General features: G+C 35.5%; 1 protein-coding gene across 3 annotated transcripts in view; it reads right to left on the bottom strand.

Annotated features, from left to right (window-relative positions):
* nkain2 (sodium/potassium transporting ATPase interacting 2) overlaps positions 1-25,834 on the bottom strand; it is a 161,377-nt gene that overhangs the window by 46,614 nt on the left and 88,929 nt on the right. For all 3 annotated transcript variants that reach the window (XM_016537540.1, XM_016537539.1, XM_016537541.1), the window contains exon 4: positions 7,235-7,435. In XM_016537540.1, the coding sequence (XP_016393026.1) occupies positions 7,235-7,435 (201 nt within the window). The remainder of the gene's footprint in view (positions 1-7,234; positions 7,436-25,834) is intronic.

The following is a 25,834-nucleotide window of genomic DNA, read 5'->3' on the forward strand; positions in this document are numbered from 1 at the left end:
GGAAAAGGGGGCGGGGAGCAGCAGCTCATTTGCTTTAAAGAGACAGGCCCGAAAAACAGCGTGTTTCTGCTTCCACTCAAAATAGGCATTTTCAAAATGATATAATAAATGATCTGTGGAGTATTTTGAGCTGAAATTTCAGAGACACATTCTGGGGACACCAGAGACTTAAATTACATATTGTAAAAAGGGGCATAATATGTCTCCTTTAATAATAAATGTTACTTGAGCACCAAATCAGCATAATGATTTCTGAAAATTCATCTTTGCCATCACAGGAAAAATTATACATTCAAAAAAGTTTTTTTAAAACTACAAAATGTAAAAAATAAATAAATAAATAAAAAAATCACAATATTATTGTTTTACTGTTTTGATCAAATAAATAAAGTCTTATTGAGCATAATCAAGTTTTTTTTTTTTTTTACTTAAAAAAATGCTGAACTTTTGAATGGTAGTGTATATTATATGAATATTATATTGTATATTATTAATATCACAAAATATGAAATTATTTTATCGTCACAGCCACTGAATGATAAATAGTTAATACTAAAGTTCTTTACAATTTTGTCCAAATAAAACTGTATAAATTAAAATCAACTTCAAATGAATTCAGGCATCACATCATCATAAAATATAGCATGAAAAATGTATATTTATACCAAGACTGGCTAAATATTTCAATTAACTGTTTTATTAAGATTTAATGAGTATTAGATGAAGCAAAAGTAATCTAAATGTAAAAATGGAAACGAGCTCGACCGATTAACTGTCAAATAGTTTATATATTCTACACTGATAAATATATTTAAAAAAATATCTCTACTAATGCCCATATGGTACTGATATCCATCTGTATATTGCACACTACTGACAAACATGTTTCATGTCACAACATTTTAAACAACTTGAAAACCATAAAAAGGAAACTTCAATAAGCTTGGCCGTTCAAGAAACTTGAAGCAATAAACTTAGCTTGTCTTAGCTTGGTGGGTTCAAGGAACAACCCAAACTGTGACTCTCCGCAGGGACACCATGAACAAAATGCTAGCAATAAACTTCAGGCCTTGATATTGTTTTAAACTCCATAGGAACAGTCTCAGCAGCCAGCGGTGGGACTCAACTCACTTCTGCAGACACAGACATAATTATGTCTCGTCCCTTTCAATGCTTCAGAGAGAGCTTAATTCAATCATTGTCATATTGATCCTGGCACCATGCGTTCTCCTGACACTGGCCTACTGTAACAGCTTCTGTGTTAAGAAGACTAAGCATTATTGAACATGCAATGCCTTCAACAGCTTCCTACATAATATCTGACAGCCCCTAACGATATTTCTTATTCCGCATATGAAAGTGTGCTTTGTGACCCATAGGAAAGAAAAATCACAAATGAGATCTCTTTAATATCTCCTAGAGAGCAATGAAATTAAATTGAGGGCAAATGGTGATTTTCTCTGGCTTTCAATATGAACATTTTTTATTAAATTCTTTCAGTACATCCACATTCATTCTACAGCTCTATACTTCTGCAATTTCATCAACTGTCTCATTTCTATCATTTCTTTTCATTTCCATTGTTTTTAACTATTTTTAGTTAAGAATATCAGTATCCAAATATTGTCCACAAATGTTGACTTGATTTAAATGTGCAGTGCTTTATGAATTGGTAAAAGATATGAAATACATTTGGGAATTCCTATGGTGTGACAATCTTTAATTCATCCAAAACTATTTAAAAATAAATGTAGCTAATTGTAAAATAATAATAATAACTTAAATACTGTTATAAAAATATGGTAAGTGTGTAATAATAATAATAATAATAATAAGAAAAATAATACATGATATTTACTATTATTATTATTATTATTATTATCATCATTATTATAATAATAATAATAATAATTATTATTATTATTTGTATATCGGCTTTAATATATAGGCCTATATTTTTATAATTACTATAATCTTTTATAATAAGCTCACATTGACAGAGACAGTACACTGACAGTTTGCAATAAAATTAAATAGAGAGCAAATGGCAACTTTCTTGAGCTATCAATATGAACTCAAACATTTTTAATACATATATCCAAGACCAAGACATCCACATTCATTCCATAGTTCTATACTCCTACTATTTCATCAACTGTCTTATTTATATAATTTTTATTTATATTTCATTGTTATAAATTACCCAATTAACAACTTTTAGTTTCTAAAATGTTCTGGAAACACTAGTGTTTGGTTCTCTAAATGTTCCCAGAATGGACTGTTTGTTATCCATGAAGTAATCTTTAGGTAAATAGAATGTTCCCTTTGGGTTTAAAGGGGTCATATGATGCTGCTAAAAAGAACATTATTTTGTGTATTTTGTGTAATGAAATGTGTTTATGCGGTTTAAGGTTCAAAAAACACATTATTTTCCACATACTGTACATTATTGTTTCTCCTCTATGCCCCGCCTTTCTGAAACGCGTCGATTTTTACAAAACTAATCGGTCTGAAAAGCGAGGTGTGCTCTGATTGGCCATATCCAGTGCATTGTGATTGGCCGAATACCTCAAGCGTGAGACGGAAATGTTACGCCCCTCACCATATTGTGTGATGATGCCGTGTCAGGCCGGAGCGATGATTCAAAAACATGAAAACCCATTATAAATGAGGCATTCGTTGCATACAGTGGAGACATAATTATGGATTATATGGATTATTATGACTTATACTGTCTTTTTACGTGTTGCATTGCATCGCGCCGCGTAAACATAAAACCCTGTCTGCATTTGTGATCAGAGAAATGACAAACAACAAGCCCTACTCTACACTGCCCAAAAAACTCGCTTTAAATATAAAAAACATAAAACTCTAAGTAGTTTCGCTTTCACAGCGAAGCACACAGCGTCTTTACGACCTGGCAGCGGCAACAACAAAACTACAGCGAGAATAAAAGTTACGCCTTCTTTCTTTGCGTGAACATTTGGGCGGCGTTATGCCGTTATTAAAATATGTATTTTTGAAAGTATATTTATACAACTCCAAAATTCCCTCAGGTTCACAGTCAGAAGGTGAACCTCCCTCAGGAAGCAGGTGTGCTTCAATATTGTCATTTCCACAGCGCCACGTTCAGATCTGTTTCATCAACACACGCCTAATTACATGGCATGTGTGAAGTCATTATAAAACACCTCAGCAGCCTTGGGATTCTCTCATACTCAAGCAAACTGAGGAGAAGCTCTGTAATTATGAGAAAATGGAGAGAAAAAACTAAATAGGTATTTTTTTTATGTCTATCAATGTGGGTGTGTAACCCAGCTCCCAAACTGCACATAGCTTCCGGCAGTAGATCAGACCATCAATAGGGAATAGCGGTTCCTGCTCTCCTCTCTGGAGAGGGGGCACCACAAAGCCACTAAAAGCTCCCACCAGGCGCTCTGTCGGCATAGACACACAGCTGCCTTTCTCCTCCGCTATTTGCTGTATAATATCTCCACAGGAACATCAGTCCTAACAGAGAAAGGTATATAAATACCGGTGTGAATGGAGCTGATACCTGCCTGTGCTCTGTTACAGCTCTTTATGAGACACTGGTGGTCACCATTAAAGTTACTGACACCCTGACATCACACCTGATAAGATATATGGGTCTCACAAAGAAATGCTCTCATCTCACACTGTGATCATGTTACTTGAGGTATTATGCAAAAAATAAAGTTCACTGCGCTCAACTTTAGTCTAGGGTGCGAAGATCAATCAGCACATCATATTCTAGTAAGGGATCCGCACTCGCTTAATCTTCTACGTATACGTATGATTCACTGAAGAAGGCTTGCTGCCGAAACGTTTGATTGTTGTTTGCTCTGTTGCAAAATTAAAATAAATCGAAAGTGATTAAGAAGATTAAGCGAGTGCGGATCCCTTACTAGAATTTGAGTTATTATGCGCAAAAAGCATAATATTTGCATACAAACAATGTTTACAACTGTTGCCTTTAAATAAAATGTGCAGTGCATTTGGGTAGATGACAAACATATATTGCAAATATATTTGCAACATATGTTTGTATTGGTAATATTGGTCATGAAATTGGGAATTCATATGGTGTGACATTCCTTACTTCATGTAAAACTATTTTAAAAACAATTTTGCTTATTCTTTGTAGAAGTAGTAGTAGTAGTAGTAGTAGTAATAATAATAATAATAATAAATTGTCATACATAAATTATTATTAGAATTTAAAATATGTACATTACAAATAAAATACAATTCATAGTATATTATTATTATTATTTAAAATATGTACATTACAAATAAAATACAATTCATAGTATATTATTATTATTATTATTATTATTATTATTATTATTATATAGCAGGTTTATTATATAAAATGTGGATAATATACTTCAATAATTACTATGACCTTTTAAGAGCTGATATTAATTGAGAGTACATGGACTATTTGTACTTAAAATAATTCATTTGTCACACCACAGGACCATTAAAATTGAATGAGTGAAGGCAAAAATGGTGAATTAAGAGACAAAAAGCTGAAATACTTGAAAAGTGTGAAAAAAGGTGACCAATTACTGGATATTAAAGGTGACCTATTATGCCCCTTTTTACAATATGTAATATAAGTCTCAGGTGTCCCCAGAATATGTCTGTGAAGTTTCATCTCAAAATACCCCATAGATCATTTATTATATAATTTTGAAAATGCCTATTTTGAGTGGAAGCAGAAACTGATTTCGTGCATGTCTCTTTAAATGCAAATGAGCTGCTGCTCCCCGCCCCCTTTTCCAGAATAGGGCTGTGCCTTTACAGCTGGTACCTCAGATACTCTGCTAAAAAACATCTGTTTTGGTTTTGATTATCATGCCTATCGCGCTGAAATCATGTGTTTTAGATTTATATTTAGTCATTTAGCAGACGTTTTTATCCATTTAAAGCCATATTAGTTTAAACTTCTGATATATGGTTTTCTGAGCGTACACATCCGAAGTACGGGCACAGAAAACGGCTGTCACAAGGCATGTGAGTACTAAACTAAGTTCTCTTTCATGTCTTATTGCACTTAAACTGTCAAATACACACAAGTTTATGTTAAAAATGCACGAGTTACAAAAACAGTCGGTTATGTCTGGGAAGGTAAACAGCTGGAAAAGAAATCACATGTTTATATTAGATCTGTGTGGCAGCAGCGTAATATACAGTAAATAAATCAATAAATACACTGCTCTCTTGTCTCTTCCGAGGCTGGGACTGTAAATAGTGTTCTGTGCTCATCAGTGCAGCCAAAGACAGAACAGTTATCATGCTTTGTTCAAACTTTTGCCATGGTGTTAGAACTGGTACACCGCTTGTGGAAACTTGTGAAACTTGTCACTTGCAATGGTGGCGCTGTGGGTGGAAACGTGCAGATTAAGGGGCGGTAATATCCCCTTCCTACGTCACGGGGAGGAACGAAATCTGAGAGGCTCATTTTTTCATAAGCTTCCAGAGAAAGGCGCACCAAAACAAAGTAACTGGGTTGTCCTTTTTCACGTTTTCTGGGTTGGTAGATGCACCGGGGACCCAATTATAGCACTTAAAGGGATACTCCACCCACAAATGAAAATTTTGTCATTAATCACTTACCCCCATGTCGTTCCAAACCCCTAAAAGCTTCGTTCGTCTTCGGAACAAAATTTAAGATATTTTGGATGAAAACCAGGAGGCTTGTGACTGTCCGATTGACTGCCAAGTAAGTATGCTGCTTGGGTTCAGCGGAGAGACACAGAGGAGACGAATTGTTGAATAAAGTCGTTATTGTATTCTTCGAGTACAAAAAGTATTCTCGTCGCTTCATAATGATACGGTTGAACCACTGATGGCAGACTGACTATTCTGACGATGTCTTTCATACTTTTCTGGACCTTGACAGTGTAATTTACTTGGCAGTCAATCGGACAGTCACAAGCCTCCCGGTTTTCATCCAAAATATCTTAAATTGTGTTTCGCAGACGAACAAAGCTTTTAAGGGTTTGGAACGACACGGGGGTAAGTGATTAATGACAACATTTTCATTTGGGGGTGGAGTATCCCTTTAAACATGGAAAAGTCAGATTTTCATGATATGTTCCCTTTAAAAAACTAATATAATTCAGGTGCTGTCAATAGTCAACATTTCTCTAGATTTTTACAATTGTTGACCACACTTTAGCTAAAGTAGAAATACTAAGTCTCTGAATTAAAATAAAAACTTTAAAAATATGAAAACTGAAGAAAAAAGCAAAAGTATCATGTCATACTGCAGGACACGGCAGTCACTACTTGAAATTTCATGTCAACTACCCATTTAACTTCTGTAATGTGATATCGTTTTAAGAGAAACATAATATTTGGCTCAAACTAACGTGTACGACTTCACTGCATCCACTGGGATTTGGCTGGATCGTGAAAAGTAGGCTCTGATATTATTGGTTATCATTTTTCCTTGCCCCTGCAGCCTTGGTTCCATGAACAGAAAACAAAAATCTTTTGGTTATAAATCAAAAGATATTATAGCTCGATTATGAAAACAAACAAAATAACGTGCGCTGGTGAATCATGGAGTAAACAGGGTCAATTTTGATTTCATGTTGCGTTGGAAAAACAGCAATAAATTAGATTTCGGTTATGAGAATGAAAGCCGAGGGAGAGTCTTGTACAGGCTTGTAATCAGAGAATTGCTGTATCCACATTGGAGGGGGTTCACTTCACTATTGCATTAAATTATAGACGCTGAGGGGGGTGGGGGGCGTGGGTGGGGGGTAGAAGCAGGTGTCGCAGGTAATGGAAGAGATAAAGAGTAAAGACTTGGAGGAAGGCATCATGCTGAGCTCCTATTAACAACCCGCATTCAAGCAATATCAGCACTGGAGCCCAGCCAAACTTCTCAATGCCTCTCATATTAAGAAGCATTTCCTGAACCGTTATTTACAGAGTTGGTGTAATCAACTGGTTAGGTTTTAAATAGACAAAAACAAATGCGCTGTACCGAATTTGACTCTAAACCAGAGCTTCTCATACTCGGCAACAGTCAATTATACAGTTTAGCTGTCATTGTACACCCAACACTGCAGAATTCCACGACCGACCAATCAGAAGAGACACATACTAAAGGACTTTATATATTTAATACCAGGAGCTGCAATCGCAAGCACAGCAAAAGGACATAAAAGCCTGTAAAGGATTAGACTGTACTCACAGCCAGGATAATCTGCAAGGAACTGTGGGCCACCTCCACATACTGGTACTCCAGCAGACAGCCGGCGATGCTGATGTAGCGGTGGTCCTCCGGGGCCCAGGAGGGAGGAGGGGTCACTGGGGTCACCCTGCACCCCGGGCCGTTCTCCATCCACCAGGAGCGATGCATGGAGATGTTGAAGGTCATAATCAGGTCTGTGTCCTGCAGGAGAGAAGAATGAGTCAGAAGAGACCCGTTATTAAACATTACCTACATGCGAGAGAAATGGATGTTTTCTGAATAATCAGTTATCTATAGTTCAAACTGCAAGAAAAAAAGTATAGTATATTCAGAACAAATTCCAAAGATCATCTTTTAAAGATGGTAAAGTTAGTCCATTTCCTGGCAATCGAGTGATTTCAATTATGTATTCAAGCTTATGAGATGTAATACTCTGAACGCTGACTTATTTAACAATGTGGGTCAAATAACAAGCACTCCAGAACATTTTAATCAAGCTAAATCCAGTCCACTCTTGTTTATTGATGGCTAAGAGAGCAAGGAATTTCTCTCTAGTGAGACGCCTCGCATTCTAACCTTTATGATTTCATGAATTTGTTTATATTAAAATAATCATAGGCTATATTCTGGCTCACGATCAGTGTAATGCTTACGCCTGCGATTTAAGAAGACAGACGTTGTCTGACACTGGAAATAGCATCCCAAGCAGCCATTGAAGGGCTTGTGTTTTGTTGTATTATTAATCAGTTTGAAGCTTTTTAACATTTCGAGGCGCAATTATTTAAGTGGCTCTTATGTGGTTAATTTTGAGACGTCAAAGGGACTCGCAGAGCAATAACCAGCCAACACATACTTATAAATGTGGCATGAGATTAATTCCACGATCAAGTGGCGTAAGAAATCACATTTCTCAAATCCCAAATTCACTTTTGTGTGCCATTTTTCAGCCTTAATGATCTGCACGCTGGCGACTGAAGTGTTTGCAATATCCTGGGTCATTTGAGTGAATGCCAGTTACACAAGCGGAGGATTATTCACCAGGGCTTTGAGTACGCAGAGAACATATTCAAACAAATCCATCAGTCTTAAGAAACACACGCCAAGCCTAGACACAAAGCAGAAAGAAAGAAACAGAGCTCTAACTCTCACACCTACAGATGCACGAATGCATAAATGTGATGCACGTGTCGAGTGCTCTGAGAAATCCCTCTAAAGAGCAGCAATCGTGCATTTTAAAGCCAGATTTCAGGTCCTACAAGTGTTGAAGCTTGGTACTGAGTGTGCTATTCATGTAGTAACCTGAAGCTCCCCAGGAGACATTTTCCTCCTGAGGAAAAACAACAACAACAACAGCTTAGAAGTATAGTCTTAAGAAGTGCTTAAAGAAATAAAACTGACTTTCAGTCCAAATTTTTTAGATTTTAGGTCATATATGCTAGTGCACCACTAAAAACGGATAAAATCAATCTTTAGCAGATTTTTGCTCTACAATTAAGTGTAATGTTGCACTAAACAGACTTTTGTCCAATCGGTGATCATAACAAATGCATAAATACATACATGCATACATACACGCGCTCTTCACAGACAATCACAGAATACGACAGAGCTCGTGTTTAAAAGCGAAACACACTGGAATAAATAATTCACTGAAAACGCAACGCGTGTCTCTGTTCTCTCTGCAATCTCTGATGTAATCAGCCTGGTTTCCTTTAGAAGAGTTTGGTTCGAAAACGCGATAAACGCCATTTAAAAAAAAATGTAGTTTCCGTCAAAATCAGTATTGTATCTGGTCGGTACTGAAAAGTCAATTTTGAATTTTACGCAAAATGCGATATCCGCCCGGTTATTCTGTCATGTTTTCTCACTTTTTTTCCAAACCGCGACAAACGCCAGTCTCCCTTTTCTGCAGAATGCGATATATCCACTCAACCAATCACAGCGCACCATTCCACGCACTCTAGACAGTAATGGCAGCGCTTTGAATACACCCGGCTTCCCAGTTTTCCTAATCTATTTTGTACTTTGTGATCAACAAACAAACAAAAAAATTAGGGCTGCACGATAAATAGAATAATAAAAATAATGTTTGTTTTTTAATTTGTATAAATATGCAGTGTATGAGTAATAAATATATTATATCAAGATATAAAATAAATGTGTGGATTTTTTATTTTGTTAATGATATATGCATTATTTATCATCATTAGACACACACACACACACTTATTTATTTTTTTATTTTTTACTTTAATATGTCCTGCCCAAACTTTCAAGAGTAAATATCAAGTTTAGAAAAAAATAAAATAATACTGATTACATTGAAAAAAGAAACTGCTACCAAATTTCCATACAAAAAAAGCAGCTCTTTAGCATTTATTGAAAACTTGCCTCCAGTGTTTTCTGAAGCAGAGTGAATCATCTGAGGGGCCCGAGTCACAGTTCCCATTATGTTTTCTTAAGGCCGCTGGAGGATCAATCACTCGCCCGCCTCCGTAAATGGCTTCACTGTTTGCCCAGCCAGTGTGGGTGATGTGATAAAGCACATTTAATCCATTTCAAAACGCACACTAATGGCAGACGTTTTGTTGAAGACTTGCCCAACCTCACACTGCAGTGTCTATCTCAGCTTGAAAATGACACTGGTCGTCTGAAAGGCTCCTGAATATCTCTGCCTGAATAAGCCCTGGTCCTCCTCAGAGAATGCTTAGCACTTCTCGTCCTGCAGAATACAAACAGAGGCCTCGGTGCACCCTCGCTACTTATTAAAGCATATACAAAGAACCTGAATGGTTGGATTGATTTGTTTCCACCAAATCAATATCCCTTGTATAGCAGTGCAGGGCAAAGTCTTGTTTGTCCTCAGAAACACATGTATCACACTCCAATGACAGACATAAATAGCCATCTTGATGCAAAAAATGAATCACAGCTTTGACTGAATAAGGTGTCATCCAAGCATACAAAGTACACAAACATCTTTCACAACCAGACTTTTTGAATTTTAATATATTAAGCTAAATGGAATTAATGGAATTAATTGCTATACAAATAAACAAACAAACAAATATATATATATATATATATTTTTTTTTGCAAAAAAAGGTGTCTGTATGAGGGTTCAAGTTGGTCCATGTAAAATTTAAGATTAAATAAAAAAACAAACACACATGAAATAATAATAATAATTTTTTTTAATTAATTAATTAATAAATGAATAAATGAATAAACAACTAAAATAAACAAAACAAACAAACAAATAAATAAATAATGGGGTCTGTATGACAGTTCAAGGTGGTCCATAGAAAATGTATTTTCTTTTTTTCTTTTTTTGTAAAAAGATGTAATATTTTAGATAATATCAATAATTTTTTTACAATTTGAACAATCTATAATAATAAATAATTATTAAATATTATTAAATATAAGTCTATATTTTTAATAACATTTCAATATTTTTCTTTTTTTAATTAATTCTATTTTATTTTTTTAATAATGCTGCTTTTGTTTCAGCACAGTAAAATTACAGAGTTAATTTTTTATTTAATTTTTTAAAATTTTGTAAACAGCATATTGTTTTTATACTAACACACTTTTCCACACAGAATAAATGGGTTTATAAAGCTACCTTTATATTTAAAAAAGGTGGTCCCTTGCAAGAGGATCATAATATTTGGAGTCCTTATCACTAAAAAGTTTGAAAACCCCTTGTCTAGTCAGACCACAGAATGAGAAGAACACGGGCTAAATAAAGTGTACATGTTGCCTCACTCTTCCACTCTGTTGCTTCCTGTCTCTCTAACAGGTGTTATGAACATCAGCCCAGTGGATAAACGTGATCCATCAGCAGTCAAATACCAGGACGGACTATCAGCATTTCAATCTGCAAAGCGGCAGGGGTCCCGCAGACAAACACTCCTCCATTACTCTCCTTCACCACGACGGGAAACACGGCCGGCCTGAAAGAAGGGCTGACAGTGAGGGGTTGTCAGGACAGTGTCTGGAGATGGATGAGACCACATTTCAACAGGAATTATGGGCTGACGTGTCAGCATGCTTTACAGTGAGTGATGGTGGACAGCAGAAAGCATGTAGCTGATGTCCTGCTAGGAAAATCAAAACAAAGAACATACTGTATTTAGGATCCTGTCGCTTGATGATCACCATAGTGTCAGTTAAATAAAATTATAATAATTAATTAAAAAGTTTGGGGTAGGAAAGATTGCTTAACATTTTTGAAAGAACTCTCTCACCATGGGTTCATTTATTTGACCATAAATATAGTAAATATAGTAATTATTAGTATAGTAATATTTTATAGTATATAGTTACAGTATATAGTTATAGTATATTAAAATATAATGTATATGACAATGTGATAATTATCATATATTATATGTATATTTTTACGATTTCTTTTGCATTTATTTGCAAAAAATACAGTTAATTAGTAATATGAAATGTTATTTCTGAAATGTAAAAAAACTTTTCGATTTTAAAGGTGGGGTATGTATTTTTTCAAAACCGCTTTAGAAAACTGAGTTGGGCCGAGTACCAAAACAAACTTGTAGCCAATCAGCAGTAAGGGGCGTGTCTACTCATGATGGGGACGAGAGAGAGAGCGCTCAGTGCACAGGACGGACATTAGCCAAGCTGAGCGACGACAGAAAGATAGAGATGGCGGATAAAAAACAAAAGAGGAAATACCAAAAAACATTCGACCTGTATTACCATGGTAACACACATTGCTTTCACTTATTGAAGACATCATACCCTTGGCCGGCTGGCACAGCAGATTCCGCCATAATCGTTGCCTGGGTTACGTATGTATGTGTGGGGCGGAGCTATCAAAATAGGGGCGAGACCCTTTATAAAATATAACTGAAAATATAAATAAATAATACTTAAACTGTCAACAGCATTTTCAGTAGTTTCACTAAAAAGATTAACACTGAAGCAAATATTGCCTGGGTCCATCGACCTCATGCAAGTTCAATATATAAAAATTCATGAACATATTCAGATCAAAGGAACAAATCATGATTTATATTTGTTGACCCACGACTATACTTGAGCATATTTGTATAGTCTTGCTGTGAAATGCAATTCAAGACAGGCATATTGAGCAGGGCCGACTACAGCTAAAACACTGCTGTTCCACTAGAAACGAGAGATTTGATTTACTCGATGAACAAAGGAACATATCCACACACAGAGAAATTATGACACGTGAATGCTCCCTACGGTTCCTAATAAAACCGTTTCTGCTGGAACAACATCCTACCATTGCTAAAACACTGAGGACTGTCAGTGCTTTAGGAATATTTGCTGTTAATTAGTGGTGTTTGCTTAGGCAATTACTATCTATCAAGTTTGTGCCATGTTCTATGCAAAAATTAACTAAATTTAAAATTAAATAAAATCTAAAAATAATAAACACAGCTATAACAGCTATAAGAATATATGTATAGACAGATAGATGTAGATAGATAGTTGCAAGTCAGTACATTCACAAAAAAGGGGCCTTTGTTTTGAAGTGGCACTAGTTTTCTTACACATGCTATTTATTTATGCTTACAAAACCCAGTGGCCGTGTTGGGATAATTCTCCATCATCAGGGATTGTTTGTTGTCAGAATGCAATCAGAGGGCGTTTGGAGGGGATCAAGATGAGAAGACTCAGCCCCGGGATGACTGTCAATCATCTTCCCATCAGTAAATGGGTTTCTGCAGGCGAGAGCTACAGCAATATTTCCCTCAGGCTAGCACCGTGATATCTGGTCTGGGGCAGAACAAAATGGAAGATTAAGACTACCAGGGATAGACTTTATTTATTTATTTATTTAGACAGGCTAAGCCTATTAGAAGTGGCTAAAGTTTCAGAAAGTGAGAATTTGAGATGTTTTGTTCTATTTTTTGCAATTCATTTTCTAGAAGCGTTGTTTACACAAAGATGACATTAAGCGCTATGGACGCCACATGGCTTGGAGACATCTCAAGCGCAGCTAGCATCCAGTGTCGGCATGCTATGAAGTGATGTCATCACATGAGAAGTGTTTCGAAATATTCATGGCTTAATGTCACACAAATGTGATTTTTTTTTAGCCCTCTGAGAGGTACTTAAGCTTCTCCGTATCTCCAGCAATGTTTTAGCACTGAGGGGAAAGCAGCAAACAGCATTCTAATGAACCTGCTGCCTCCTTTTGCCTAGTGGTAATGAACAAGCATGGAGCTTCACAGTCTCAGTGCAACAAATGTTCAATCTCTGGAAAACTTTGCTGAAATGTCCATAACTTGAATATGAAATACTCCAACTAAAGGATACATATTAAAGGAATAAGCAACAAGCAATGGTTTTACCACGTTACAAATGATCACATAATAATAATAATAATAATAATAATAATAAAATAATAATAATTATTATTATTAATAGTAATAATACTAATACTAATTATTATTACTATTACTATTAAATTTATATATTAATTGATACATTTGTTTTACTTTTTGACTTTTTTATTAAATATATTTTTATTAATAAAATAATACGATTAGTAATAGCATTATTATTATTATTATTATTATTATTATTGGAAATAATATAAATTAATACAACAATAATAATAATAATAATAATGCTATTACTATTTGTACATAATTTGATTTTGTATTAAATCTATTTTTATTAATAAAATAATAATAAAATTAATCAAATAAATGAATATGCTCATGAATGAATGAATTCATTTTAAGCTATTTATTTAATGTTATTGTTGTTATAAGTAAATTAATTCATAAATTAATCAGAGTAAAGAAATAATATATTGATCAAGTAAATAAATTATTTAATACATTTAAATTAATAACAATAAAAAAAATCTATACAACTCTTCGGGATGAATCATATGTGACCCTGGAGCACAAAACCAGTCATAAGGGTCAATTTCTGGGTCATTTCTGAATAAATAAGCTTTCCATTGATGTATGGTTTGCTATGATAGGACGATATTTGGCCGAGATACAACTATTTGAAAATCTGGAATCTGAGGGTGCAAAAAAATCTAAATATTGAGAAAATCACCTTTAAAGTTGTCCAAATTAAGTTCTTAGCAATGCATATTACTAATCAAAAATTAAGTTTTGATATATTTACAGTAGGAAATGTACAAAATATCTTCATGGAACATGATCTTTACTTAATATCCTAATGATTTTTGGCATAAAAGAAAAATCTATAATTTTGACCCATAGAATGTATTTTTGGCTATTGCTACAAATATACCCCAGCGACTTAAGACTGGTTTTGTGGTCCAGGGTCACATAAGTAAAACCCATACTAGAGGTATATGGCGCTTACAGGTTACAGGTTTCTGTTCTAGTGTCTGTTGTAGAAAAGATCAGAAGACATGTGGAGCACGACATTTGCTTGGCATACAGATCTCACTCACTCTGGTGAGTCCTGGAGTCTCTGCTATTGTCACAGCAATTACTGGACCACAGGACCGGCAGAGGGGTCCGGATCATCACACACACTCTAATTGGCTGTCTTCACAAGGAGGTTTACTCTCAGCAGACTGACACAATGGGAGGTCAGCAATAAATATAACAGAAGCTTCAGGTCCATGAATACCAACCAGATATTTGTGATAATGGCGGCTGGAACTCTCATAGGTTAGTGTGGAACTATGGATGAATAGCCAATACCTTGCTGGTTGCAGTGCATTATGGGATTGCCTTATCTGCCTTATCTTAAGTCTGCATGACTTTGCTCTTTGGAATAATCTTCACATTTTGAGCAAACTTATGATACCTTAAAATACTGTCTGCGTGGGAAGGTTCTGGAACAGCGTCAATAGCAAATATGTAACTGTTAGACAGGAAACCTGATTCACCTGCATTCCCTTGAGCACAGCAGCTCTCATGTATAATGAGCAAGTGCACAACCCACTGCGCCACAAATAAAACAAAAGGTGAATCATTTTAATCAGGATAATCATGAATTCAGGTTTCAGTTTCATTTGTTTTGTTTATATCTTTGCAGTCAATTATTTTTAAGCACTGCTACACCAAAAAAGATTTTAAATATCTCTAAAGTTTAAAAAATATCAATAACATCTCAAACTGTGTTTACTCAAAGTCTGCAGATTTGAATTTGAATTCAAATATTTTGAATGGAATTATTTCAAAACCTCTGGAATATGCTATCTTGATTAATTTTATGTCTCTATAATCTTGTCAACAAGTGTCATTTTTGTCTTTTTTTATTTTCCCTAAGGAATTGTATGAGTAAAACATGAGACAAACTCTTTTATATATTAATTAATTAAATTAATTGTAATGAATTCACTATTATTATTTTATTTTACAGTTTTATATTTACCTGAAGTACCTGCACTGTTGCTAGGCGAGAAGCACACACCTCAGTGTCAGACGTCTGCGCTGATGTCACAATTGGCACTGAGAAACACCTTGTGGAGGAGATTCAGGGCTCTCACTGCCTTAGGTTCTAATACAGCTCCCCTTGTAAACAAGGGCCCATCACAGACATCCATTGTGTTCATTTTCCAGATGCTGCACAACAAACATTTTATGCCAGCGGAAGAGTTTTGTCTGTCAATAAGAGCATGAAATTAGCCTGTTTAGCAGAACTGAATTCATTTGGGGCTCCTAAAATAATAGCGCATGCTGGATGCTCCAAAAGGATCTGTTGCTAATCGACAGGTTTCCTTTCTCGCCCCTCGGAGAGAGGACTGTTTGGAGTGAAAGCAGATGCATCTGTCACAGACCGAGATGTGACATTTCAAAATGTGCGTTAACAGATGGAGGATTGTTTATATTTATGAATGCTGCCGTGCAATGACTACACATTTAGCACTGGAAGGAAGCACGCCCGCGCCACACGTAGAAATGTCAGGAAAAGAGCGCGACGCCTTCGCTAGAACCGATTCTGAATCCTGGCAGAGCAGCTTAAAGTCAAAAGGTGCGGCTTGGTTATAGCAGTTAAAATGAACAAAATGAGAAGATTTAGATCCGGGTAGAAGGAGACGGTCATGACAAATGTGAGCGTCACATGCCACATTTCTCTCAAACAACAAATATATATATTTGGGCTCACTTCATTGCATCCATTAATTACTGAGAGTCAGTCTTGAAGATCATACTTGAAAAACATCAGAACTGAGTGCTGTATATGAACAAAGCCTAAGAGAGTAACGAAAAATGTAGCTTGGTATACTTTGAATTACCTTGTAAATACTGATATAAATTTAATTATTCAGTACCATGGCCTATATATAAAAGTACCATGGTTTTACCGTCTGACACCTGGTACAGGCCCAGCACTTTAAAGTGAGAGAGATAGAATAGAGACAGAAGAAGAAAGAAAAACAGAGAAAATGAGAGGGGAGTGGAGGAAGCTTACAAACCAGTCACCGCTCGTCAGTTCCTCAGGCGCTGTATTGATCGGCTCAGCAGGCTGGATATTAGAGAGGTAATTCACTTTTTAGATAGAAGGCGTAGGGGAGCAAGGGCTGCCCCATTTGTTACCCAGGCTGAGGAAATCATTGATACTGCCACACTGTTAGGGGGACCCCTGCGGAGGACAGAGGTTTGATGAGGTGGTACGCTCAGACAGAAAGATTGGAGGATACCTGTCTTCTTCATCTCCACCTGAATTCACACGCAAAATGGATCAAGCTGCACACTTTACATAGAGTTTAGCTAGGGACAATAGAGAGTTTCTACTAGAGATGGAAACTGGAAGGAATTGAAGAATTCCAGCTTAGTACTTTGAGAAAGACATACAGTATTTGGGGAAAAAAGTTATTCTTACTGTATTTACTGCCCTCTGCAGACAGTTGCCAAATTTTGACAGAGCAGATATAACAAACTAAAACTAAATGCATACAAAAAAAAAAAAAAATCAAATCCAAAAATGTGTTTATACACTATTTTAAAGTATGGCATAAATGTAATCTTATTATTTGGTCTCAGCAATATTAAATAAAAAAAAGTTTGTTCGTTCGTTCATTCATTCATTCATTCATTCAGGAATTGTTTCCTTTAGGAATTGGACTACACCGGTAGTGCTGTATGTTTATGATTCACTAAAAAGAATTGATTCACAAGAGGGATTCATTTAGGAATCAGACTATACTGGCAGTGCTGTATTTTTTTGGATTCACTGAAATAAAAGGACTCCCAAGAGGGATTACTTTGGGAATTGGATTACACTGGTTGCACTGTATGTATTTGATTCTCTAAAAAGAATCAAATCACAAGAGGGATTCATTTGGGAATCTGGACTACACTGGTACCACTAAATGTTTTTAAGTAACTAAAAATAAACAGCTCATTAATGCGCTTCATTCAGTAGTTGAACTACACTGTTGATGCTATATGTTTTAGGTTCAGCAAGAGCATAAGAGCAGTTTGTTCGAGAATCAGATTAGTTGTAGTGTCACTGAAAAGTAGCACTTTAATGAAATGCATGAAAAGCAGCAAGATGCAGTGTAACTGCCAAAAATGCTCATCTACCATATGTTAACATCGAAAACCTGAAACGTAGAGAAGTAGAATGCTAAAACGTACTCTATGTGAATTTTAGTAAGTATTTTAGTATAGTGTTTTGTCTTAATAGTCAAAAGAATGTGTTACGGTATTTATATTCTTCTGCATCTGAACCGATTCTCTAATGTTTACCTCACTGCAGACTGGAGACACTGATCAGCACATTTATAACATCAGCCGTCAGCCATCAATCACCAAACATGTCTTAAAATGCAGTTTCATCACAAACAACCTCAGGGGAAACATATTTGGTAGATATTAAAATCAACTGAATGAATTACGTTTTCATTTCCTTACATCTTACAGATGAAAATGATATGGACACAGTTTTCAATATCCTCCGCTGTGTCTGTGTCTGTCCAGGAAAATTAACAGTAGTTCAGGCATTTCATTTCAATACTGACAATATCAATGTGAGATAGCAAAATAGTTGTTTTGATGTCTAAATCTGATACATTGTAAGCATATTTATGAGTATTTCCAATTACAACGTGACAGCTGCCCTTGCATGAATGCCAATAAATATCTGATTTGAACTGAAAAGCTTTATATGAGTTTTCCAAAAGTTTTATGTAAAAGAAAACTAGGGAAGAGAGAAATTGAAAAAAGGTATTAATACAATATTGCTGATTACATCAGAACTAGATATTTCAAAGCAACAAAACATGGCAGGGTGGTTTTTGTGTCACGGCAATTTGCTCTCCAGTGACATAAAAGTCAAAATGAGTTCAATTGAGAGGGAATCACATGTTATTTAGCAAACAATGCAGACGGGACAGAGGCACCTTGTATGTGACACAAACCCTCTTTTTAGGTCATTATTGAGAGTAGACTATGGGTGATCAAAACAAAGGAAGGGAGAGAAGATGAAAGCGAAAGAAATCAAAAGCCACCGAGCCTCGCAGGAAAATAGGGCAAGTTACAGCAAAATTCTTATCTGCATGTCATTTACACAGCGAATAGCAAGAGAATCATGGGAAATGATAGAGAAGAGGAAATGGAAGGGAAGATGAGAGTGGAAGGAGTGTGAGGGCTTCCAACCTCTGAAGTCTGCAACTGCTTTTTGGAGGGCAGACGAAAAAGAGTAGGGGATGAGGGTTATAAATGAGACAAGGGCAAAAGAGAAAGAGCTGAAGATGTGGGTTGTTTCAGGGATGATACATGGCACTGGCCGAATAATTGCTGTTGAGCTTTCTTTGTGCACGATCCTGATTGGTTGCCTGTTGCCATCGAGCGCCCGTTATTAGATGGGTTACACACAGGCCAAAAGACACACGGACACAGCCGTCAGTGCCGAGAGAAAATTAAATTCTGCATTCCTTTAACTGGTGCGGCATTTTCTCTAACAACCCATATGGATAGATGAGCCGGCTGCACGTAGTTGAGGCGTCTGAGACATTATCATGCTTCACTAAAGACAAGCACCGTATGCAGTTGTTGTGATTGCACTCAGGCTTTGCTATGGACTCAAATAGCGGCAAAACAGCTGTTGGGAATTGAAGGGAAAGCATTAAAGTCACATAGCCTGCGTGCTAAACCAATAACAGGCAGCTCTCTGAAACAGAGCGAAGTGTGAGTAAACGTCAGGGTTTCTTTCTTTTGTTTTTGTTGCAGTGTCAAGTCTCAGTCTGGTAATTTTGGCCATTTAGAGGGGAAAGAAATCAAATGGACCATTAAAATGAGTGGAAAGATCTACAGAGACAAACCGGGGAATGGTTTCAGGCGGGAGGCAGGGTAATCGAGCAGACAGCAGAGGAAAGAAAGGTACAGACAGAAGTGTTTTAGTGTTGAGGCAGGTTAAATACGCACTCGACTTGTGTGCTTGTCTGACTCACATAAAGGGGAGATCAGGGATACCTGTAACACAGGGTCAGTTGTAACACCGTCAGTTTAACTGCTTATAAATTATGGACAGGGATGAAATGGATATCAATCAGGACCACCGGGTTCTAAGGAGAACGTCTGAAGACAGGAATAATCTGAAGATTTTCTGGGTAAAAAACAGATTCTGTCATCTCTCAAAAATGTTGTCATTTGTCATCATGTCAACTTTCAAAAGTTTGGGGTCAGTAAGATTCTTTTTTTAATTGCATTAAATTGACATCTGAAATTAAAGACATTTATGAGCCTACAAATGATTTCTATTTCAACACTGATAATAATATGAAATGTTTCTTGAGCACCAAATTAGCATATAAGAATGATTTCTGAAGGATCATGAAGGGTTATTATTGTTAAACTATTAAAAAGTGCTTACTTTGCTTTTAAATTACTATTAAAAAGTGTTCATTGAAAAATAAAATAAAATAAAATGTAAAAAATATAAATATTAGATGAAAAACAAACTAAACAAAGATTAGATAGATAGATAGATAGATAGATAGATAGATAAAAAATACATCAAATTTAAATCTGAAATAAAAATAACACAAAAAATGAATATTTCCAGTAAAAAAAAAATAATAAAAAAAATACTCCAAACGCAATAATTCAAAATATAAACTATAAATAATATAAAATAACAATGGAGATCATGTGACACTGGAAACTGCTGAAAATTCAGCTTTGCCATCACAGAAATAAACTATTTTTAAATGTATTAAATTTATATTAAAAAAAAGACTTTAAATTGTAATAATATTTCACAATATTACTGTTTTATTGCATTTTTGATCAAATACATGCAGCTGTGAGAAGTTAATTCTATAAGATAAGTTAAGATAAGCTAGTTCAAGATAATTCTATAAAAATATTAAATAATCTTACAGACCCCATTTACTTGACATTGATAAACAGTTTATAAACAAGTTTTAAATCCATTTTAATTTGTAGCTGTCAAATGTAAGGAAACAATATCAACATTTGAGATAAATAGCACCAAAAACAACAAGTTCCAGATGTTAAAGCAAACAGTGCAACAACCATCGCCGGTTTCCCCTAATCAGTTGCTAGGTTCAAGTTGAGTTGAATTGAGAGCTCTAAACAGCCTGCTAGTCACTTACACAGAGCGGTGCATCAAAGCCAGCTTTTATATGATATGAATAGTCTAATTGATGTCAGAATGTTGGGCAAATGAAAAGCATGTGAGTTTTGTTTTCCTTTTGCAATGCTCTTCAGAGAGCACTGACGATTGTAGTCTATTGTGCTTTTGACTTTGACCGTAATGGCCAGTGGTATTAATAGACATCCGGGAGAAATGAAAGAAAGCATGCACAAATGATTAATTATATATATTTTTTAAAACTTGAAAGCACTGCCAAAAGCTGGGGCTTTTATCTACTACCACTTATTACGAAGACCAGCTTCCTAAAAAAGTCCTAAGTAACTTGCTCAAGGGCACTGTGACTGTAGTAGCAGGAAGTGACATCAGTAATCCCTCATCCTGTTCACTTCCAATCCTTTTCAGTATCAAAACACTAACCTTTCAGCTGACAGCCTAGATCATTAACCACTAAGCTACCTGTGAAGGGTACAATTGGTGAAGAAAAGTCCATTTGAAGAAATAGAGAAAACAGTTAGTCACTCAATCATCACACCGTCCTGATGTGTCTAATCCGCTGCTACAACTACTTTTTGACCTTTCAAAGATAGACATCCAAATGTGAAAAGAAATCTGTCCTTCCTTTTCACTTCAAATATGATTTCTGGACATTTGCTGAACTCAAGGTGGCAACCAGGGGACGCCAGAGGGCAAAGGGTCAGAGCGGGTCGCCCTCGGACTGGCGTCTGTTTCGTAGCCATTAAGCCCCCCTTGCCACAAAGAGCTGAAAGAGTAGGCAGGTGGGGCTTTCAGTTGGACACAAAAGAGAAAATTACATCTTAAATTCGAGGTTTAAGCTATAAAGCCAAATCAATTGAAGAAAGAAGTCCTTCATCCCCTAACTCTGGAGTCTGTGCACGGCTCGTTCTGGAGCAGACGCTTAGATGTGGAAAGTGGGTCAAATGGATATAGCTTCTTCTCTGGAGGGGCTCTGCTGCCTTTCTGAAGTTTTTTTCCCCCTCGCGGGTCTCAAGAGACCCGGCTGCTACGACCGACTCGTGTGCAAAGGTGCAGCTGGGCATCATGGATAGAAATGTCAGCCGCTTTCTACAACAAGCTCGCAACCTCTCTCACCTGAAATTCTTACTTATGTTACAAGCTGAGATTGTTCACTGTATCAGTTCAGTTTGAATGCTCTTCTTGGTTTTTCAGGTAATTTCTAGCTATTTTAGGTGTTCTGAATGATCAAATGCTATTTCCACTAAATCCTAAATCACTATACGTTCTATGATGGAAATTATATTTTAAACATTTTTGGAAAAAAATGGCAGCCTAATAAAGCTAAAGGAGGCTAAAATATGATATATGAAATAATTTAATTAATAATTTACTATCGATTGTTAACTTTATAGTTTATAAAGTTTCATGTATTAACTTTATACATTTCCAATTACAATATACTGTATATTTATACCAATGTATATTTCCAATGACAACATATATACATACATATCTCTTCTGCTTGTCAAGGCTGAATTTGCTTTGATCAAAATACAGTAAAAACAATAACGTTCTGAAATAATTATTACAATTTAAAATAATTGTTTTCTATTTTAATATATGTTAAAATGTAAATTATTTCTGTGATAGCACAAGCTGAATTTTTTATTTTTTATTATATTATTATCAGTTAAAAACAGTTGTTCTGCTTAATATTTTTGAGAAAACCATGTTTTTTTCAGGATTATTTGATTAATTTAAAGTTAAAATAAAAAGCATTTATTTGAAATAGAAATCTTTTATAACATTATATATGTCTTCTGTGAAAATAATCATAATAAAAAAAAAAACGACCCCCAAAAATAAATGATATAGTTTTATATTTTAAGATTACAAACCTGGGTCTAGACAACAGTAGCCTAAATCATTAAAATCTATACATAAAAGGCTTTTGAAATGTAGCTGAAAATAAGTATGGGAAAAAACGTTGAAATCTTAGATAATAAGAATCAACCCCAGGGAAATGAAAGTGTACGTAATGTAAAAAAACACCCAGTGCACAATGATTATTTATGCATATCATTGTACTTCTGTTCTCCCTATTTTTTTTGTTTGTTGTTTTTTTCTTGCCAAAATGGATCATTAGCAAAGCAAGCCTAACCATTCACTACCTGCAGGCGAAAGTTAACTGTATATGCAAATGAGTCTGTTTTTATACACGGTAGAAAAAAGGCTCAACGGTACATGTGGGAAGTAGAACAGTTTTACATGTTGTTCTATAGATGAAGTGTCAGCTCTTTAAAGCGCTGGGCCAAGCCAGCAGAGAAACACAGAGTAATCTCTCTCCTGCACACACATGGCTAGGCTCATCAAAAACCAATAACACCATCTCATCATTAGCCTCCTGTAAGATACACGGCTCACACACCGACTAGGGCTCGACTACGTGCCTCTAGATCTCCCATGGAGACGGCTGTGTCACACTGACGGAGGCTATGAGAACTGCTCTGAAATGCAGCGCCAGCCCTGGAGACTGAATTTATTCCAGCGGCAAAGGCCATATCTGAAGCTGCTTAAGGTCAAACTAATGCCCACCAGACGCAGAACAAAAGGATTTACAGGCACCTGCGCAATCGCAGGAATTACGAGCAGCCGGTCTAATACTGTACAGCGCTCTGTGCAATTTAAATAAATAATCGCTAAGCACAATCGCATGCTAACATAATCCAGAGCAAAGTTCTGGAATATGCTATACATAATTCTTCTAAGGGAATGCGTAATATTGTGTAAGGGCATTTTATGCTACTAGGCCTGCAAGGGTTGGTCTAAATCTTAAAAAATACATGATATTCAACAAACAAACACACACAGACACAGATATAAACATAAGTATACTCTTACCACCCTACCATAAAAATGGTAACTGCAATATTATGCAAATTTCAGACATTTGGGAGCAAAATGATAGTAACAATGAATCATAAGGAGAACAGACTCAACAAGCCGTGAATATCTGATGTGTATGTGTGTGTGTTTATATATATATATATATATATCACATCATATAAAGACACAGCAATGCAAGATAAATCGCTCCGTCTGTCTTTTGTATAGGAACTGATTAATATTGCACAGGATTTTTCATATTCCGAAAGCTTTTGTTCTGGATGTGAACAAAGACACGGCAAAACAATGCTGTGCTCATGTTTGATATTCATGATGAAGAGTCAATTTTTCAGCTTTCATTTTTTATGTAACATATTGAAACTTAATGCTGTTTTGTTTTCCGCAAAGCCACGCAAACACAAATAACGTAACATGTTCATATCGTAATCTTACTGTAATCTCCAGATCTAGAGGGAAAAACAGGTTTACATTTGTAAATAAGAATCTAACGCGGTCTCCAAAAAACGAATCTCAGTAAACATAAATTCAAAGAAAAGAGCATAAAATAGTATAAAAAAATTATTTAATGGTTGTGCTTTTGTTCAGACCCCTGACCCTATGAAACTTTTAACTATTACCTTTCAGCATTTAACTCTTCCTGTTTATGCTACACAAATCTACACCTCAAATCATGCAGTATGCTGATAAAATGTGCTCTTCATTTTCTTATGATTTTCACCTGGCGAACAATAAAACTGATGAAAAATCCTATAGATCTACACTGAAGCCCTAATAGCCACTCAGAACAACAGGAGCCACATAGCAACACCCTAACAACAGATTTTTTCACATTCAATCACCACTCACTTTTTCTAGAAAAAGCAGAACTTAGTTTCTAAAAGTTTTGAAGATTCAATTGCCTGAATCCTGCTGGGATTCTACAAGTAATTGGTGTAATTATACCAATTACTTGTCGAAATGCTCTTTTTGTTCACAGTGAATTCAACTATTTTTGTCTGCTAATGTCATCTACAGCTTTCTTCTTGTACAGAGTCAGTCTGCTCTGATAGATTTCAGCTTTTTTAATAATTGACCTCTGGCTGCATTTTAATTTGACTAATGTCACCAATTATTCTCCTGATGTAATGAAGTTATTTGTGCCAGAAATAAATAACCTACAAAAAAAGGCCCAACTCAAGCCTGTTATCATAATTTGTTAAACTGTATTAATCAAAATGGTCCATAGTCAATTGAGGTAAAAGCTTTTCCGCTCCAAGCTTGGACTGAGGCCCAATTTATGAGTGCCGTTTAGGAGAGTGCACGGATCAATAATGGCCGTGAACCACCGTTCGGGTTCAACATACTGTACATCTCCAGAGGTACAGGAGTAAACCACAAACTACAGATTCAGAACAAAGTTGAACAGTGTAGTCAACCCAATTACTGGTGATAATGTTTGTTGAAAAGTTTTTTTTTTTGTCAGCAATAACTAAGATAAGGAAAATTAGCATTATCTTTCTACTAGAAGTAGAAATGAGCATTAATAATAGGGTGATTATAATAAAAACAAAAATATGACAAGAAAAATATCAATATTGCACAAACAACACAACTATGTGCTAGTCAGCATGTGTAAGCTACGTTGTGAATACGCTTCCTCTGAAACAACTATTTTGAACCATAAAAAAAAACAAGTTTAAATTTCATGATTTTGTTAGATGTAATATACTTGACAACTAAAATTATAAACAATTTTAGTCAGATTAAAATCCACTAAAATGAAAGAATATGACATTTTAATGTACATTAAATATTGACTGAAGGCCTGTTTATACCAAGAACAATTACTGACTTGACTATATTGACTATATGAGCATCCACACCAACGGATGTTAAAGTTTTGTTTATTATAAGCACATTCTGCAGTTTTGTCATCTGCTACTTTAAATGAGCTTTTTAAAGTCAAATGGATTCTGATTGGCTGCCAATATTATTTTTAACATTAAACATCTGGGGAAAAAATTGTTCTGAAAGTGATTCCAACAATGCTGTTTCTCATTGTAGTGATTGTTAAAGTTGAGGTGTGGACTTCACTGTTTTTATAAAATTAGAACGATTATTACAACTTTATAGTTATAATTATCACCCTTGGTGTGAACAGCC

The sequence above is a fragment of the Sinocyclocheilus rhinocerous genome, unplaced genomic scaffold (assembly GCF_001515625.1).
Source record: "Sinocyclocheilus rhinocerous isolate Xijiao unplaced genomic scaffold, SAMN03320098_v1.1 scaffold185, whole genome shotgun sequence".
NCBI classification, from domain to species: Eukaryota; Metazoa; Chordata; class Actinopteri; order Cypriniformes; family Cyprinidae; genus Sinocyclocheilus; species Sinocyclocheilus rhinocerous.